This window comes from Trachinotus anak, unplaced genomic scaffold (genome assembly GCF_046630095.1).
Source record: "Trachinotus anak isolate AG129_WGS33_773 ecotype Australia unplaced genomic scaffold, CSIRO_AGI_Tana_v1 ptg000002l, whole genome shotgun sequence".
NCBI classification, from domain to species: domain Eukaryota; kingdom Metazoa; phylum Chordata; class Actinopteri; order Carangiformes; family Carangidae; genus Trachinotus; species Trachinotus anak.
Genome location: NW_027273853.1, coordinates 26,816,881 through 26,836,506, shown reverse-complemented (window position 1 = coordinate 26,836,506; position 19,626 = coordinate 26,816,881). Strand labels below are relative to the sequence as shown.

General features: G+C 38.5%; 1 protein-coding gene across 4 annotated transcripts; it reads right to left on the bottom strand.

The window, feature by feature from the left end:
- Window positions 1–1,651: 1,651 nt before the first annotated feature.
- On the bottom strand, window positions 1,652–13,618 carry cdhr5b (cadherin-related family member 5b). 4 transcript variants are annotated; one of them, XM_071458760.1, is made up of 16 exons: window positions 13,469–13,618; window positions 11,650–11,828; window positions 11,478–11,534; window positions 10,148–10,237; window positions 9,878–9,967; window positions 9,632–9,733; window positions 8,628–8,813; window positions 7,878–7,968; window positions 7,671–7,768; window positions 6,799–7,002; window positions 6,581–6,691; window positions 6,424–6,490; window positions 4,986–5,010; window positions 4,822–4,928; window positions 4,281–4,450; window positions 1,652–3,377 (listed from the first exon to the last, which is right to left on the bottom strand). In XM_071458760.1, the coding sequence occupies exons 1-16, from the start codon at window positions 13,560–13,562 to the stop codon at window positions 2,811–2,813; spliced, it is 2,238 nt and encodes a 745-aa protein (XP_071314861.1). In that variant the 5' UTR covers window positions 13,563–13,618; the 3' UTR covers window positions 1,652–2,810. The 4 variants fall into 4 exon arrangements, with proteins under 4 accessions (XP_071314861.1, XP_071314843.1, XP_071314852.1 ...); XM_071458742.1 differs by having other exon boundaries at window positions 4,822–5,010; XM_071458751.1 differs by having other exon boundaries at window positions 4,281–4,452; window positions 4,863–5,010.
- Between the last annotated feature and the right edge of the window lie 6,008 nt (window positions 13,619–19,626).

Below are 19,626 nucleotides of genomic sequence, written 5' to 3'. Positions count from 1 at the left end.
TTTTCTTATTATCTTGGCTAAAAGCTCATAAGTTAACACTAGCAAAACAGATACAACCTGTAATATTGAAGTTTTGTCTAATTATTTTGTTTAGCTTAATTTTTAAAAGTTAAGGTTTTTTTTTTACAATCTAGAAGCTAAATCAAAAAAACTTTTTGTTTCAACTTTAGCTTCTCTCCCAGCTCAAAACTAATCAGCTAAAGCTAAACAATTCAAAACAACACAGTGACTTCAAGTGCAAGGTTTTTCTGTCTTTCTTAGCCAATAAGCTAAGAGGCTTTAAAAAAGCTGAAATATTTAAGTTTTTTTTTTCCTGATCTTTTTAACTGCTGTTTTAAATATTCTACGGTCAAAGCTAATAAGCTAAAGCTAAACAATTTAAAACAACACAGTAGTTTGAAGTGCACGTTTTTTTTCTAATCACAGTTCAGGTAGCTTTTGGATATTGAAGTTTTTTCCTTTCTATTTAGCTCCTGTTTTAAAATGATGCTTATTATTGCTTGCCTATTGTAAAGCTAATTGGCTAAAGCTACAGTAGCTAAAATATAGATTTTTTTTTTTTTTTTTTTCTTTTTATTTTCCCTTAAGCTTTTTTTTTTTTTTTTTACTTTGTACGGAGCCAGCGACTGTCCTGGATTGAAAAAAACAGAACTATGGTCACACAAATTGTTGCTTTCACACTGCTGTCAAGGTGATCTAAATGAAGCACTAGGATGTGAAAACTACTTTTGATTTTGGACAGAAATGTATTTAATATACTTTAGATCTTACTTTTCAAATGCTGTAAACATTTTTAAACATGTATTTTTGGTTAATTTGATAGCAAGATTATTGTTTTTTTGTTTTTTTATCTCTATGAAATCTTTCAGGCTTTTTAAAGTTGACAAATCTGCAAAATCATCATCTATTCCTAATACCGCTGCTCTCTAACTGTATTTTTCGGTTATTCTGAAAGCTGAAACACCAGCATTTATAACTTTTATTTCATGTCAAATTCACTTTAACAATTGACTGACATTTATTTTCATTATTGAATAATGTTCCAGCTATTTTCGAGGTTAGTCAGTTAATTGTTTGGTCTACAAAACATAAGAAGATATTTCCACACGTACAAGGTGATGGCATCATAGGTCTTGTTTTATCCGACCAACAGTCCAAAACCCAAAAATGATTTACTTCACTATAATGTAAGACGAATAAAACTCTGAAAATCCACATATTTGAGAACTTGGAACTATTGAATGTTTGACATATTTGCTTGAAATGGACAAATTATTAGTTGCTTATCAAAATAGTTGCTGATTAATTTTCTTAATCAATTATTGACTAATATTTGCAGATGCAATTGTAATTAACTTGTTACAAATGTTTTCTTTTGACCAAAACCAAACCATCCAAAATGAGGGCCGGTGTCTTTTTAGCTCAATCAACTTCACACTAAAGCTAAAATAGATGATTAAAAATTGTCTTCCCCAAATAAAACAGCCGCTTTAAAGAAAGTAGTTTCTTCTGGAGTTGTATCAAAATTTTAATAAAAAAACAAACAAACACAGTTTAATGAGTAATCTCACTGTCAGTTTTTGTTGTGATCAGGGCAAAGCTCTTTCATTGCCAAATCTTAAGCAGTTTTAATTTTTTTTTGCTTGTTAAAATGTTAACGTGTTCCTTTTTGCAATATAGACACCAGTCGTTAATGCCATATTGCCTCATTTAAACTTTTTGTTTGGTGCATTAACTGAACGTTTTTAACTCCTGGTCTTCCTTTGTTTGTGGTTTCATTTTTTTTTGAAGTTTCATAAGTGCTGTTGACCTGTTGTATGTATCAGATGTAAGGGTTTTATAAAATGGCGTCATTGTACAAATAGGTGTAAAGTTTTTAAATGAAATGACATTTGTTGTTAAAATGTGTTGTACATTTTTTTTAATTTAAGTAAAATCAAATGTCAAACACTGACACGTGTTGTTGTTGTTGTTTCTGTGCAGTACCGGCTCCAGCCTGTTGGTGTCACTATCTGGAGGTTGGACTTTCTCGTAAACACCACATTAATTTTTATGTTTATAACAATCTTGCTTTAATTAATGTCAAGCTTCAGGCCGTCATTAACAACTCAACAATAACAAAACAAACATAACCAGACTTATTTACATTACTTTTCTGTTGTTTGGTTCAACATGTGTTAGTTATTTTCATTAAACTGCTGACGAACATTTCTGCTAACTGCTGTTAGTTATTTAATGGAAGTTCAGAGTTTGATTCTGTCATAATGTTTTACTGTCTTCAGTATCGGCAGGGAGGGTTTTATTATCATACATGGCAACAGCAGAAGTTTCTGTTATTAATCATTTGCTTTTCCTCTCTGCATTTCTAGTTTTATACAACACTAAACAACAAATACAGCCAGTAACTTATTAACCCAAAATACCGTCTTTTTCCACAAACCTTTCCTCTTACAGTTGAAAACCATGTGTACTGGCAGCTCTAATGTTATAAAACTAGAAAGAGGAAGGTAAAAACAGAACTACATTTTCTGCTGTTACCACTACTGTATTCCCACTATATATTTATGACACAAAGTATTTGCATAAAGAATAAATGCTGTAAAAGGTTAAACTTACTTCAAATCTAAACATTCATACACGTTCTAAATTAAGAAATTTGTGGCTTTTTTTTTTTCTTTCCATAAGGTGTGTTGAGTCCTGGTGTTATTTCACTGTTCCTCTGTCATGACTGATAAGGACTCACAGCTGATAAATCATCATTAGAATTTATTATAGGTGGTTCCCGCCTTGTCCTTGTCTTTCCGCTCATCTCACAGATCAGAGGTCAGTTCTTGATCACCATCCGAGTCCTCTGCTGAGTCCCCCATCTTCACCCCGAGTCCACTATCCAGATCTGCATCACCAAAGACGACCTTCCGGGATTTTACTGGTGGGTCTTCGTATTCTCCCTCCTCCCTCCTGCTGGATGACTGTTCAGCGTCTTCCTCCTCGCTGTCGTCCTCTCTGCTGTCTGGGATGATAACCACCTCCTCCTTGGCGTTGGGGTCGATATCCTCCTTAAACCAAACCGACTTGTATCCCTCCTCAATGCGCCTCTCCTTAGTCAGGATGGGTTTCACCTCTTGATCACTGTCAGACTTGTCTGAGCTCGCCTGGCTGGTATTGTCAGAGGGGAGGAGGGTGTGCAGTGGTGCTGAAGACTTCATGATGGCCTCTGTGCGCATGTGGTCCTCCATTGCTTTCCGTGGCTCTCTGCCAGCCATTCTGCTCCCTCCCTCTGGGCCACCAGAGCCCATGCTTTGATCGTCTTCATCGTTCTGGAAGGCCTCGTTGGTGTACTGGATGCCCTCCTTAGGACCGCCTGCACCTTGACCCAGCTGTGGAAAGACAATACAATCAGGGAAAGAAAACAAGGGCATTTGTATGTGGCTTCTAATGGACATTTGCTCTCAAAGTTAATCTTTAAGACTGTGAGTCTGACAGTACTCCTGGAGCTTGGATTGAGTTGTTGCCCTTAAGCTGTAAGTCAGGGAGCAAAAGTCTTCCATGCTCAGTGAACATTACATTTATTTGGCACTTTTATCCAGGGAAATTTGAGTTTTTCTATAGACATATAAAAATGTTCTGCTATTTTATTTCTTAATTAAGAACACAGTTGAAACACAAACTTCATAGGTAATAGTCAACCTGTTACACCTCCTGAGCCGTAGCCAACCTCATTGATTACACAAGAGATTGATTGGTTGCAGCCTGACTCTGCATGGCGAATACTAATATGTGTCTCTGGCTATTTTAGGTAAGTATATTATAAATCCTCTTGTCCAGAGGTAAACCACCATTTCAGTTATTACTGGACTGCCTGTTCTATCACCTACCCAACAGTAACCCACTAATTTTACTGGTAAACTATGCTTTTATTAAAGAGAAGCTGTATTTAAAATCCATATGAGATGGTGTTCTTGAAGTCAAAGCTAACAGTCTAGAACAGTGATTGTTAATTGGCCGCCCAAAGGCTACATACTGCCCCCCCAAAGTTTCCCATTCAACCCCATATTAATGAATTCCAAAATTAGAGGAGGAAAATGCGTTTGGGTATTTAAGACTTCAAGCTTTTCTTTTTCCTTCCTAACCTGACCGGTAGTAATTATAGGGATATGTCACTTTAAGCATGTCACTTTACCGAAGTATGCAATAATCAGGAAGGGGCACGGATGAGTCTGGAGGTTTAGAAAACATTTGTACCCGCCCTTACTCAGAACACGTTAACAAACTGAACTCACAGAGCTTCGAAACATGTTGGTTTCGTAGATCTTTCTCCAGTCTGCTTTATCCCTCCGCAGGCGATGGGCGAGCACCCCAATGACCACCAGACAGATAAGCAGCAGGGCACCCAGGGTCGCACCAAGTGCTGCCATTTCCACCCACCCATAGGCACCAGAAGGTAGGATCACTGCAAGAACAAAGGTCACTCAGTTAAGGTAAGTCTGTTTAAATCTGTTTGAAACTTTTCAGAAGTAAGTGCTATCACTGCACAACAAAGCATTGCTCTTTGTGGTTGGTCTCTTTGAATGTCAACAAGACACCTTTTCTGGTCAAATTAGACAGCTCTTGAAAATGTTAAAGACCGCAGTGAACCTTTACATGAACTTAGAAATGGATTATTGTGTCTTCTGGCCTGGTTGCCATTTCACACTAACTAGAGAAAGGTAAGTTTTGGTATCCTGGGGATGATTACTCTCACCTTTGTTGCTACCTACGCTTTCCCTTTAAGGGACAATATTTTATATGACAGAGAAGCTACTGCGAAAAATGTGTGACCACCTGTGGCAGGCTGAGCTGTGCTGGCAGTGGAGACACTTCCTTCACTGGTCATACTAGGATTAGTGGTTGAAACACTGCTGGTGGTGGACGCGATATCTTCAGTTGTCTTGCTGTCGGTGGTGGATTCCGCTGTGGCCGTTGTGGTCATAATGTCTGTAGTGCTTAGAGGCAAACCTGTGGTGGTTAAACCTGGGAGGAGAGCATATTTTGAAGCATAGTGGTTTCACCTCACGTCCCTGTTTCCTCTGAACCTAAAAAGGTGCTTCAGACCAGACACAAAGTGAATTTTGCCTTGATTTGGCTTCAAAAAGCCAATAATCTTGACAATACAGACTCTAGCTAGCTGACTGGGTTCCTGTGTCTTTGTTTGGTGACAGTTCAGTCCTCAGCCCGTACACAAGAAAATATCAAATTTACCACAATATATACACACAACTGCACATAATGCAATGTGCAATGAAGCAAGCAATGAAGAAGCAATGAACCCCGCACTCTATAACGCTATAGAGCATTTACTTAAAGAAACACTACAAATCAACTATAATTGACCTTTGCAAATGCTGTATCTGTAATAAAATTAGTGCGAACAGTGTGCAGGAATTCAACCTCTTCTTTTAAATAACTTTGCTTTGAAAGGCACACCTGTTGCCAGCAACATGGAGCGAGGTAAAAAGGCCAGGAAGAGAAACTTCAATGACAATGACGAGGCTGTATTAACCGATGAAGTATAAAACCAATTTGTATTATTCAACATTAAAAAGAAATGGTTCAATTTGAATTTGATCATCGACAAAACAGAAGTAAATGCCACAGGAAGAGGGCAGTGTAACCCTCATCATTCCAGAGAGCTTCTTGTGCGCTAGATTGCTGTAATGCTCCTTTTCTACCACTAGAGTGCACATTCTCACACGCAAGAAGAAACAAATAAATCTCATCCCTTGAAAGATGAGTGCCCACAACTGAAAAACTGAGCATATAAACATTTGATAAATTAGGCCTTCACTTGTTTCCATTATTATTTCTAGTTTATCTCCTTGTTTTTCCCGTCTGTAAATGTTCATGATGTGGAGTCATACTGCTTCACAACCCTTTTGTACATGTTGAAACATGCTCAACCCATGCACATGCGCCTTTACCTCTGTGTAGTTTAAACAGACTTTGCTGGTTCCTTCTGTATTAGCTAAGCTGATGAAAACGCTGCCAAACGCTTTCAAACAACTGCGCTAAGACTGGATGAAAAGGTCTTTGTCCACATCCAAATGATCTCTGATGAGGTTTGTGGTGACATCCAAGCAGACCAACCACAGGACTGTGTGACTGTGTGTGTATGGTACATTTATACACAAATCAAAAAGGTAACTCAATCGACAGGGGAGGGTCAGGCTTTGTCTCAGTCTCACTTATGAGGCAATACCCAGGCACTAAATTTACATCCTGGTTCTTCTGGTTGAAATTAAGGTACATTTTCGTAAACTTTTATAAAAATGTTCTTGTGCTCCCTCCTGGAAAAGGTCTGTGGTGGAAAAAGGCCAATTGTCAACCTGAAATTGATTAAAACCAAAAGGCATCAGAGCCAGAGGGTTTGTTTTTAGTGGTTCCTACCTGTTTTTACCTCCACCATGAGCTGAGCTGTAGCTGATTCATCATTAGACGTGTCATTTGCCACCACCTGGATGTGTAAAGATGAAGTCACATGCTTAAAAAAAGAAAATAACTTATCAATCAGTCACTTTAACTTCCATTAGATCTGTTAACTCACTTGCAGGGATAATATGTCCTCTGGGAGATGCTTAGTCATGAATAAGCGGCCGTCAATTATGGAGAAATCACTGCTCCCAATAATGGAGTAGGTGACGTAGGGATTTATACCCTGTTTGAACAGAAATGAAAGGGTTAGTGCTGCACATCATGTCGACAGAAAACTGGAAAACCTTGACTGAATTGAGCAATATATGGACTCTGGAGTCAGTGTTTTACCCCAGTGGTAGTGTAGTCATCGTCTGTGGCCAGGATCTGCAGCGGCTTGTCCTTGTCCTCCAGGTCCATAGCCATGGAGCCCACTGCAGTGATGATGCCTTCGTAGCGAGGTCTCTGAAACTGTGGAGGATTGTTGCTCTTCTCCTGAACACTGATTGTGACAGTGGTGGTTGCAAACTGATGACTGTTCCTCCTCTGGGCAGCCTAGGAGAGGTTTTCTTGTTTTTAACCACAGAGAACAATGGTGGAAGTACATTTACACAGGTACTGTACTCAAGTACAGTTCTGAGGTACTGGCTACTTATGCTTTTTTGTTTAAATAACCATTCGACGCCCAAATAGGTCCAAAACTTTCCCAAACAGAAAAAAAGGGGAAAAAAGTCCATCAAATGATTATAAATGTGTGTATCAGAATTTAGCTTTTTCTTTCCTCTCCCACTAATAATCTCATGACCCCTGAGATTTATCTTGTGACCATTTGGAGGGGCCTGACTGCTTGGCCTCCATAAAATCTTACAAGCAATTGCTTTAATGTTTGTTTTCATGTGTAAGACAATGCACTTTCATGCTAATTCAAGCAGGCTTGACAATGTGAGTTGGGCTGTCTATTATTCATTTTATACATAGAAAACTGATGAGGGTTACTTGGACTAAGTGTCATGTGTATTTGATTATGGAATATAAAATCTTCTTCATGTCATTTCAAACATTATAATAATCATATAAGTATGACAGAGGACATGATTCAGTGTTTTGTTTGTTTAGTATACATGTTACGACAGCTTGTCCCTCTCAGTTCACTCTATTACAAACTCAAAGGGCCATTTGGTTGCAGCATTGAATAAAAGCATGTGAAACTTTTTTGTATTTACCAGCACTGTCAGAATGATTGAATCCAGTTTGTGGGCCGGCTTCAGCATGCTGATGTTCCCCGTGTTTCCGTTGATCTCAAACAGATTCTCATTATTTCCTAAAACACAGACAGGCTGAGCTGCTTCTATCTGCCAATAATCAACAGCTTACGACGGCAGACAGAAAAAACAAACCACTTTTTGTTTGTTAGAATCCGAGCTGCTCACCACTCAAAAATGAGTATGTTATTTCCTCATTTATCCCAGAGTCTCCATCAATGGCGTAAAGTGGTCCTGGTTTCAGCGGTAACACTCCAGTCTGCAGAAGAGAAAACACTCTCATCATCAAGTATCTAATAGAGTGGTTGAAGAGGTGGAAACACAATTTATAAGCTGTATTGAGCCACAGTCTGATCCATACAACATGCTTGTGATATTGTCTAAAAGCATCTGTTACTAGCTGATCTGAAAAATTTAGCAACTTCCAGAAACGGACAATGTGACAATCATGCATACTTTACACAGTGATTGATTAAGATGTCAAAGTACGGGTTTGATTTGAAGTTCCCTCTCCAGCTCTTCTTTCATTCTTCACATGACCACATTAGTCACTTTTCATATGAACATCTTTCCAACACCATGAAACTTCTCTGAGGACAGACTCTTATCCCCACTGTACGGTGGCCCTAAAAGCTCAGCACACTGCAGTTTAAGTTTTGTGATTCTGTTGTTGAATTGATGACAGTGATGGCTTCATTTGCATGTTAATCTATGTGCCTGTGTTTTCTGAAATTGGCTTGTGTTGAGCTTTCAGGGCCACTGCACTTCAGGGAGGCAGTGGGAAGAATCCAGTGTTCAGAACAGGTAGAAACATTTCGGCTTTAGACATGGTTGACCACAAAGTGGTCCAACCCAACATGTAGTCAGTGAGCTTGCTGATACAGTTCAGTATTTATGCTGGACTTTAAAGATCTGCACCTCTTGTTCGTTTAGGACGACCCTGCCTGTGTAGCCGGTGCTCTGGCAGATCATAGCCCCTCCCACGTCGTGCATGGTGCAGGGCTGGAACCATGGCGGCCTGTTGTCGCTGTCTAAGATGTTGACCAAGATGGTAGTGGTGGCAGTAAATGAATCCCCGCCCTCTGTTGGTGTCAACGGTGTGTCCTGGAGAAAAAACAAAACAATTGAAACCTGATTATTTCAGCACAATACAGTCAGCAGAGGTCTGAGAAACTGGACTGAAACTAGTCTCACAAGGTATAGCTTTAGTGAGACTAAATATTTAACGGAGGCTTTTCTCATTTTAAAGCCCCTAAAGTGTTTCCTTATGACATTTAATATGAATGCAAGAATATGTGTAGTAATAAAAATGTATTTTAGAGGGAAAAGCTTAGTTATTGTTGGTGTAAAAGTAAAAAAAACTTGGCTAATCTGCTTCTTCAGAAGTGTGTGGGTGTGGGCTGATCAGATTTGATTGACAGTGCTGGCATCATAAGCAAACAGTGGCACAACTGTCATTAGATTTTGATTCAAATCCAGTTTAGTGGAGAGAAATGCATGACCTCCTTTTTCAAAATGATAATTACCCTCTACAAACCAGTGAGAAGAGCAGTAACAAAACAAAAAATACACAAAATCTCTCATGTGAAACGACCAAAACTACTCTTCTACTTTCAATTTTATATTCATGTGGGATCCCATCACATATAATAAGAAGGTGATTGAGAAAATATGTTCTGAGGGTCCTATAGTTACAGTTATAGTGAAATAAAGATGTTGCTCAGCTCTTCCCCAACAAAGTATGTGGACAGGAGGAGCTGGGGCTCAAACCCTACAACTTGTGGATAACTCCCTCAACATGTTGTGTCATATAGATGCCCCAGTCTGAACTGATATTTGAGAGAACATTCCTGAGAGTGAGACACTTCATCAAGATGGAAGAAAGAGATCAGTGTTTAGAAACAGCAGTGAGCAGTACTCACCTGAGCGGTCAATACCAGACGGACATTTTTGACTTTGTCATAGTCAAGAGGCGTCTTAACGAGGAGGTCTGGGTCGGTAGGTGACCTCAGTTCAAATTCGTTCTGCAGAATTAAACATAACAATAAAAACGGTTAAGATCTGCCTCTTAAGAGTGCAATATAAGCTGCAGTCTGTGTGCTAAGCTAGGCTAAACACATCTTAGAAGCCAATATCCAAACAAAAGACAAGTAAACATGATGTCTTACAGCTTCAGATGTCAGTCTGTAGTAGAGCTGATTGGGTTTGTCTAAGTCTGTGGCAGCGAAGTGGCCCACGGATGTTCCTACAGGAGACATCTGGGACAAAAAGGTACGTAAAGTATGTTGCTTTTTTAAAAGTAGAATACAGATTTAAAAATCTACTATAGTAGTGGGTTAGCTTGAATTGACCAAATAACAGAGAAAACAAACAAACCAAAAAACTATAATTTTTAACAATAATTCCTGTTTAATCAAAGGCATTTATCAGACTCTTACCTCGTAGACACTGATACGGTAGGGGTTCTTGTCAAAGACTGGAGGGTTATCATTTAGATTGATCAAAATTACAACAATGGTGAGCTTCTCCTGGAAACACAGAGACACAATACATGTTTAAATTATGCATTTTACTGATATTATCTAATTATTTATATGTAACTTATATGATGTTAAGTGTTATGAATATGGAATAAATCAAAGACACAGAATTCAGACCTCCAAAGAGCCTGACTCTGAGAAGTTTGCACTGTGGGGCAAATAGAAAACCTAAAACTTCACCATGAACCTCTACAATCTTTGAAAAAAACCCTGTAAAACTGCTACAAATATCTCAAGAACCTCCCTACACTAGTATAACATTTTTCAAAAACCTGTACAGGCTCCTCAAGCATATAGATCCCTCCCCAAGCACCTGAAGAACCTCCTTATGAACCTTTACAACTTTCTCAAGAATCTTTAATACCTCTTCTAGCACCTGGAGAACTTCCTCAAGCACCTTTACATATTTTTCAAGAATGTGTACAGGCTCCTCAGGCATCTGTATAACCTCCTAAAGAACCTGTATGATCTCCTCAAGCACCTGGAGAACCTCGACAAGAACCTGTACAGCCTCTGCAACTACCTCTACAACCTCCTCTAAAAGATTTACAACCTTCAAATGCATGGATGACCTCCTTAAGCATACTACAACCTCTTAAAGCACAGAGAACCTCCTGAAGAACCCCAAAAAACTCCTTCAGCACATGGAGTGTCTGTACAACCTTTCAGCAACCTGTAGAATCACCTCGAGCACTTGCACCTGGATAACCATTTTCAAGTACCTGTACAACCTCCCCACTTACTAACCTTCTCAAGAACTTCTGCAACCTCCTCAACATCTTTTAAAACTTCTTGAAGAATCATTACCACCTCTTCAAGAATATGTACAGGTTCCTCAGGCATCTATAGAACCCCCTCAAGGATTTGGAGAACCCCCTAGAAGCTGTGCAACCTGTTTGAACACCCTTTAAACCATAAGCCCTTGGAGAAGCTCCTGAGGTACCTGGAGAACCTCAACAAGAACCTACAACCTCCTCAAGCCTTTCAAGTTGTAAGTATAAAAGGGCTGTTAATGTTGTTTCTTTCTATCTGCAAACAGGCCCATCATCAGTGTTGAGTGTCTCTCTGTAGGACAATGTCTTACTCATTAATACAGTGACTCTATCTCCATGCTGCCGTAACAACACAATCAGTCATTTTTTTTAAACAAACTACAGAGTTAAAATTTTCAAATCTAAATTAGTACAGTGCACATTTTCATGTCAGGTTAACATGTCAGAAGTGTTACCTTGAGGCCAGTAGCTGTCTCAGTGCAGATGATAGAGGCTACAGGACTTTCTGCAGACTGCTAACAAAACAAAGATCATGCTCAACAGTTAGGTTCATTCAGAGATTTTAGGATCTAAACTGGGATATGGTTTTTGGATCTGGATGGCACTATTAGTCATCTTCTACAGTACCTCATAGTCAAACACTTTTGCAGCTAACAGCTGGTTTCCTTCGAGCCTAAACGGGTTGGGGTTGTCAGAGGTAGGACTGAAGGTGAGGGTCACCCCTGATTTGACAGTGATACTTGTTATCAATTGACCCACTGAGTTGTTTTCTGGAAACTGCACAGATACAGGAGCAGAACAGATTCCTGGGAGAGAAGAACATCACAACTGTCACAATTAATTAATTATCAGGAAACCTGAAAAAAGTTGATTGTGTACTGAAGGCATCACTAAAGTATTTTCAAACATAGTTTTCTAAAAAGTGGAAATTAGAATTTGCATAATGTGTAAATTCAAAAACAATATTAGTGGGGTGGATTTAAGAGGTAAGATTAGGAGTGAAAGACTTACACTATAATTTAGGAAGAACTATAATTAGCATCAGAATGTACTGAAAATACTTACTTACTACAGAGAATTGCTCATTTCAGAGGAATGTGTATTACATTCTTGATTTACAGTTTTAGTTTGTTAGACTTTACTGATGCATTATTGTGTACATCACTTTTGTATCTATTGAAGCTGGTAAAGGTGGAGCAATTTTTTTTAATTTATACTGCTGGGTAGCTTGTGAATAGGATCAATTAAATCCTACCTTTATCCATAATAATACATCCTAATGTATTTGTTGGTATCCTATGTGTTATTAATCTGAATCTGCAAAGAAATTACATTTATTAAATTAGTGCAGTGGAGTAAAAATTTCCCTCTGAACTGAAATGAAATGGAAGTATAAAGTAGCAGAAAATGAAAATACTAAGTCAAGTACCTCAAAAGTGCAGTTAAGTACAGGACTTGAGTAAATGCCCTTTGTTACTTTCCAACAACGCTCATTTACTCTTCTGCCAACAAGTTGAGGAAACACAGGTTCAATAATCCGCTGAGACGTGGAGGGTGTTTCTGCCACAGCAATGTGAAGACGAATTTACTTTCATCATTTTAAACTATCGTCTGCCTCAACAGCTTTTGTCCACCATTTTCCCTAATTTCACATTTGTTTCCTAGTTCTGAGACTAAGTACCCAGTATTTACAAAAATACTTTATTAGACTTTATCTGTCATTTCCACTGAAATACCCAGTTGTTATACCTGAGTTTAGTTGTGTTTTCTTCCACTGTGCTACATTTAAATACCAAGAAGAACCAGTGACTATTTTATTAGCCTGAGTCATACAACAAAATTACATTTTGCATTTACAAATACACATGTATTAAGTGCTTTATAACACACTATAATGTAGGTGTAAACAGATGTTAATGTACAATGATTGTCAACTTCTTCTGTAAGACATTTTATATTATTACATCTATGTGTGTTTTACTGTATTGTCATTATCATCCTTTACTTAGTTGTTGACAAATACATAATAAGCACTTATATCTGCTTAAAGCTACATTATAGTCTGTTATAAAAATGTATTACGATACCATCTGCTCGGTATTCAAGAATTTTGTAATTGACTAAAATAAATTCATTGATCAATTGATAAATAATCAGAATGCACTTTGAACATCAGTGTTCAGAATATCGGCCTCCACCCCTCATCTCTTTGGCCTCCATGCAAATGCTTTCCACTAAGCTATTTCAATGTTGAACTTCTTCCTTTTTCAGTCGCCTCAGTTCTCCCTCTGGTTTTATTCCACTTTTACAATATTTACCTGCATTTACACAGTGTGAATAGTCAGAACAGTTTGTACCAGCACATGGTTACTGAGCCCATCATTTTCTGTGAGGTGAAACCATCGGTCAGATAAAACAAGCTGAAGCAGAAGAGTTCAGTACTCACTCTCTGCGACGGCCACAGTGGACGTTTGAAACAGGATCAGGAGCAGAAAGCTGAGGGACGTCCTCATGGTGAAGAGTGGATGAAGCCTCTCCATGTCGCCGTCCGTCCGTCCTGTCTGAACTGATCCTTGTTTGTCTCTGTTCTCTGCTTATCTGTTCAGCTTTATGGCTGCAGTGGACTTTTCCCCGTCATAAAAACATAACAAACACGTCAATTTGCCGGAAAGGCATATAAAATCTCTTTTTTTTCGTGACCAGCTATTTTAACTTTTCTATTAGTGTTGCAAGTTTATACACATACAGAAGTGGAAAGAATTAATTATTAATTAATTAAGTTTTGTATCCTCTAAAGTCTTGATATAATATAATATAAATACAGAAAGGACAACATACAGTACACCTCACCAAAGACTTTATTAGGAACACGTGCACACCTGCTTATTCATGCAATTATCCAGTGCATAAAATCTGAATCTAAAATACAACTTGTTGATGACAGTAAACAACATGAGTCCATCCAGCCTGCCTTGTATTATCAGTCCAGGCTGCTGCTGGTGGTGGTGGTGTAATGCTGCAGGAATTGTGTCACACTATGGGCCCTTGATACCAATCAGTCAATATGTATGTATGTATTGTTACTGTCCATATGCTGAAAATGTCCATCTGTTTCTTGCATGGTATTTGTTGTATTTTACTTTACCCAAGAAATAAAAACAGACAAATAAAGAACGACATATGTCAGACATTTCTGAACGTGTTCACAAAAAGAAAAGTTTTAAGACGGGATTTTAAAGAAGCTACGGACTTAGCATAGTCTGAGTTCAACAGGAAGCTCCACGGGGTGGAGGCTTTAGTAGCAAAAGCCCTGTTACCCATTGTCACAAGCTGTGATCTGGGAGTAACCAGCAGGGCTCCACGTCACAAAGGAAAACTCATCCCAAACTGGTTTCATAAACACGACAGCGAGTTTAGTGAATTTCAGTGGCCTCAGTCATCAGATCTGAATTCAGCAGACAAGAGACAGGAGGATAAGAATGAGGTCTAAGATTGCATTAGAAATGTTCCTGCATGAGGTCCATTTTCTCTTAATTCAAAGTATGATGCTATTATTTTGCTTTCAACAGCATGGAGGAAGATTTAGATGGAGATCTTCTAGAGAAGTCATTAGCATATACTATAACTGAAACCTATTCATCTAAAGGCTGAGGATGGTGATGTTTGTCCGTCAGCTTCTTCAAGTTTTCATGCGACTGGTGAGATTGTCCTCAAATATTCTGCTTCAGTAGCGCCAGTGTCCCTCCTCGGTTCTTTCTAACTTCTAGCTTGTTTCAATGTGTAAATCAGTTGACAGCAAACAGAAGTCACCATAATTCATTATTAACATAACTTCCAACTATTTGTTTTAGGAGCAGATCTTTTGTAAATGCAGGTGCTTGTTTTATTAACGCCTGCTGACATGGAGAAATGTGTTTCAGAGGAAGTACTAGCCTTCATACAGTTTGAGTGGGAAAAATCTGATACTGACCTCACTGACGTTATATGCTAATTTAGTCAAATGTAACTGGCTTAACATTTGAGGCGTGTCGTGTTATTTTTGTAGAATGTAGTCAATATTATCTTTTACTTTTCATTCTAACCAGGTCTTATCTAAGCAAGCTAACGTTAGCTTTGGTTCAGTTAGCGCCACAACAGCTACACCTGTCAGTTTCTGGGTGTAAATCTCTAGTGACACCTTATCTCTATGTGAGAAGTGATTTCTGTGGTGCAGCATGTTTTAATATGGTGATGTGTAAAACTCAACATGTAATCATTTATGTTAAATGAGGCTGCATTTCAGCTTAAGAAGTTACTGCAGCGGCTCCAGAGGATTGATGCTTCAGATTTCAATGATCCAGTGACCTTGCATCCAGCGCCACCTTCAGGGAAAAGGTTCTTAGTTAGATTTGTCGTCTCATTTTAGTCTCAGTCTTTCACTGAGGCCAATATCTCATGATCACAGTCCTTGTTAATATCCACTTATCAGAGTGAAGGTAGTGTGTAAATGGTGTTGGCATTTATCAAACACAGTAAACACCTCATGTACTTCATAAAACCTCTTTTAATAACAAAGATGTTTCCACATTAAATATCATAACAGCTTCATACGAAGAGCTTTATTCAGAACATCAGTTACATGTTTGTCCTCTTCACATCAGATTCAATCTCTCTCTCTCTCTCTCTCTCTGCTTTGTGTTTAAAGGTCGGTTGGCCAGTTGTTATAGACGGACGGGCACATGTACTGTTTCAGCAGCAGGTTCACCCTCTCCATGTCTCCTCCGACCGCGCTGTGCACAAAAACACAAACATGTGACTTCTTCTTCCTGCATTCATATATTTGTAAATAAACAAATCAAATTAAATGACATATTCTAAAGTAAATTGGTAATTGGGCTTTCCAGAGCTACCCCAGGAGTTTCATTTTTCATTTCGAGCTGAGTTCAGTACCGTCTTTTTAGGAGAACACTGACTATAAATGAAAACGTACAACAATATATTACATTAAACACCGATTTTCTCTCATGGGAAAAGTGTGTGGAAGGATTTGGATGTTTTTACAGCCCTGAATATGTCTGCAGGTACGACCGCCACCCATCAGAGAGTAGAGCTGTAGCCTTCAGGCAAAACCGGGGCCAAACAAGACTCCTGATCACACTTTGCTTGTAAAGTGTAATTCTTGTGAACGCACAGTAATATTCAAAATCATCCTGGGAAACATTTTTGTCAACATCTCTCACACCTCTTCTTGACGGCCTGCATGCGGCGCAGGAAGGCACAGATGGAGCTGTGTTTGGCTTTAGATCGCAGGAACTCTGAGTATCTGTTGGAGAACTCGATGTCTCCCAGCTGCCTCCTGCGGTCCAGACCTGCAGACAGCAGCTGCCTGAAACACCATCACGTCAATAATCAGATCAAGATGGATCAACGTCAGGCTGGTTTGTAGATGCTTTTATCAATTTATCCATGAGATAAGATATATTTTTTAAAAAAAGAAAAGAAACATTATTCATAACTTCATATGTCATTATTTTCACATTGTCATTTTAGACATTGTTTCTGCAAAAATATAGATTACAGCAGCTTTAAGGGACAATTTAAACTCTGTAGCATTTGTGTCTATAAGCTCCAAAAGAAAAGTGTATTTATTCATCTATTTCAGTGTAGATTTACCTGAGTCTGGCCTCCAGCAGAGTGTCTGCAGAGTTCATCCCTGACAGAGACCACGGTGCGTTCAGGTGTCTGATCTCAGTCAGGAAATTCTCCATTTGATCTTCATCCCTGAGGTCACAGTAGAAGAGGATTCACAGCATTCAAAGGTAAGAGAGGTTTCTTTGTTCAGGATTAAAGACATTTTTAAAAAGTAAGAAAACAGCATAGAAATCAAAATGCAAATTAATTAAATCATTTAAATTTTAAAGGAAATTATAATGTTAAGATGTGAGTCATAGATACAGGAAAGGAAGGCAATATCAGCTAAAATAAAACTGCCTCTCTCCAGAAGAGAACAAAGAAATCTTACAACTAAACAAGAAAATAAAACCTGTGTAAGTGGGGTATGTTGACATTTTTTTGGTAGATGTTTAATTCGTTCGCAGTTTTTCCAGAACAAGTGAAACTTTTCAGCAGCATCTGCGAGGTTCAGGTGATCGTGTACCTGGCAGGAAGTGCTGTGGTGAGGTGGAGGAGGGCCAACAGCAGGAACACCTGAGTCACACTGACGGACGGCATCATGAGGATGATGAAGATGAGGATTTCCTGAGGAGACAAGTTGAATTTTCAAACCTCCAAACAGACAAACACACCCTTGGGTTTTGGTTTAGTCCTCCTAGTTTCTCTGAAGGGAGGCTCACTGCTACAGCAAGAGGATGATATTTTTAACAACAGTCTTCTTCCAGCTTTGTGTCAACAGTTTGTGTTTGTCCCGTTCAAACATGACACTGCATCTGTGCACAAAGCAGCTCCACCGGAAAAGGTTTTCCCAGTCTGTTGCGGTAGAACCTGAGTGTTCTGCACAGAACCCTGATCTCAAACCTTTGGGGTGAAGTGGAACACCAGCTGTGGACCAGACCTCATCACCCAGTATCAGTGTCAGACCTCACTGTTTGTACCTGTAATCTTAGCAGCTGGGCCGCTCAGGTACGCTGGAGCAGAAAACAAACTTTTCTCTTGGGAAAATGGTGTGAACAACCTTTTCTCATTGTGTAATTAAAGAGGGAAAAGGGGAGAACAGCCCACAGAGCTGTTACTTCAGACCAGACTCCAACTTTGTTACCCAGCACAGTATTTACAAAAATACAGTAGTATAGTATAATTTATAATTTTCCTCTCCACTGAAACACCCATTTCTTAATTTTTTGTTCTCCGTAGTCTAGTTTTCTGCCACTGCACCTACATTTAAGACCCAGTAGCGTATTGGCACCTCACTCATGGAACAAATTACACTGTTAGTTCAAGACATATTTGCCCACAAAGTGTTACTAAAAAAATCAGAACCAGTGATCTCTACTTCTGTAAAGAAAATTCAAATATAATCATATTATTCTTTTTATATATATTCACTATATATCCACTTGCAGAATTTCGTTGTTTGTATCAAAACATCTCCATATTTTTTAGAAAATAAATCCACAGGTGAAAATGTAAATAAAAGTAATATAATCAATGATTTGTGTCTCCAACATTAACAGGTAGCAGTAACAACAGACATGGCATAGACCTCATGATTTTCAACTATAAATGAAACATGTCACTGTTTAATGAGTTTGGATATTTAACTTAATTAATCAGTTGATTGATAGATCAGTATTTTTGATTAAATTGATCTTTAGTCACAGCAAACAGCTCCTTGAATGCAAAGATTTCTCTGTTTCCTATCACAGTCTTTGGGTTTGCCGTTGTCACCATAGTCTGTGGAAATCATTAAGGGCCTTTTTCCAATATTATTAATTGATTAATTGAGAAAATAAAGAAAAAACTGCTTAAATGATAGTGAAAAATAATTGTTTTTTAATTAAAAAGTTAAATTATTGTTTAATTAGTTGCAGTATAATGAGTAATTTTAGCAACTTTAGCAACGTTAGCAACTGTTAGCAATAGATAAAAGAACAGCTACAACCCTAAAACAACAGGTTTTATTCTGAAAAGCAAAAAATGAATAAATAACCTAATAATAATGAAAATAAAGGGCTGCACCCCCCTGTATAATTTAGCTGCCTCCTCACTGAGCAAGCTGACCCTGGACTTATACGAATAACATTTTCTCAGACTCACCTGAACAGATCCTACACGGAGACCAGACAAAACCAGATCAGACCTGCAGACTGCGTATCAGGGTCTGTGCGGCCTCCTTTTGTACCCCCTCAGGTATCGTTCCTCCGACAGACCTCCCTCTGACTTTATTGGTCTGATTATTTACCGTGTCAACATGCTGAATTTGGAGTCAGGTTTTCCAGCCACTGCGTCGGTTTAGTCACTTCCTGAAGTCTTAATGAAGTTATTGGCTCTGACTTCCTTAATGAGCTCTAATCACCTGTGAGAGCTGCCTGCTATTTGCTCACATGAAATCAATCTGACATCAGTGCAGAGTATTGATCCTCAGACTCACAGGTATATTGTTTTATTGCTGTGATTTGTTTTTCTGTTTGCTCCATCGTGTCTGTTCTCAGTGGAGAATTTGACCTTTATTGGAGGGTTCAGACTTAACAGGTCACTAAACTCATACTTTCCCCTCCACACTTACTTTTTTGTGTCAACCTCTTCTATATCAATGCACGTGACAATAAGTGTGTTTCCATCCACCTGTTTTCATGCACATTTCAATTTGAGCCTTAGAAATCTGAGTGAAAATGCTGGAAATGAAAAAGAAGAAGAAAGTTTTCATGTTTGGCAAATTGCAATGGAAACAGACTGAGTGAATAAATCATGACGTGACTTAAATATAACTCAACCTTCCACTGAAGAGAAAAAATAGCTGCAGACGACAGCATCACAGTCGTGTTTAAAATCACTCCTTGTTACTATAAAGTGAACTATATTCATTGGCTGCTATTTGATTTTAGTGTCCCAATCAATGTAGTGGTTACTATTAATATTATTACTAAGGGCCCACAGCATGGAGAGAAG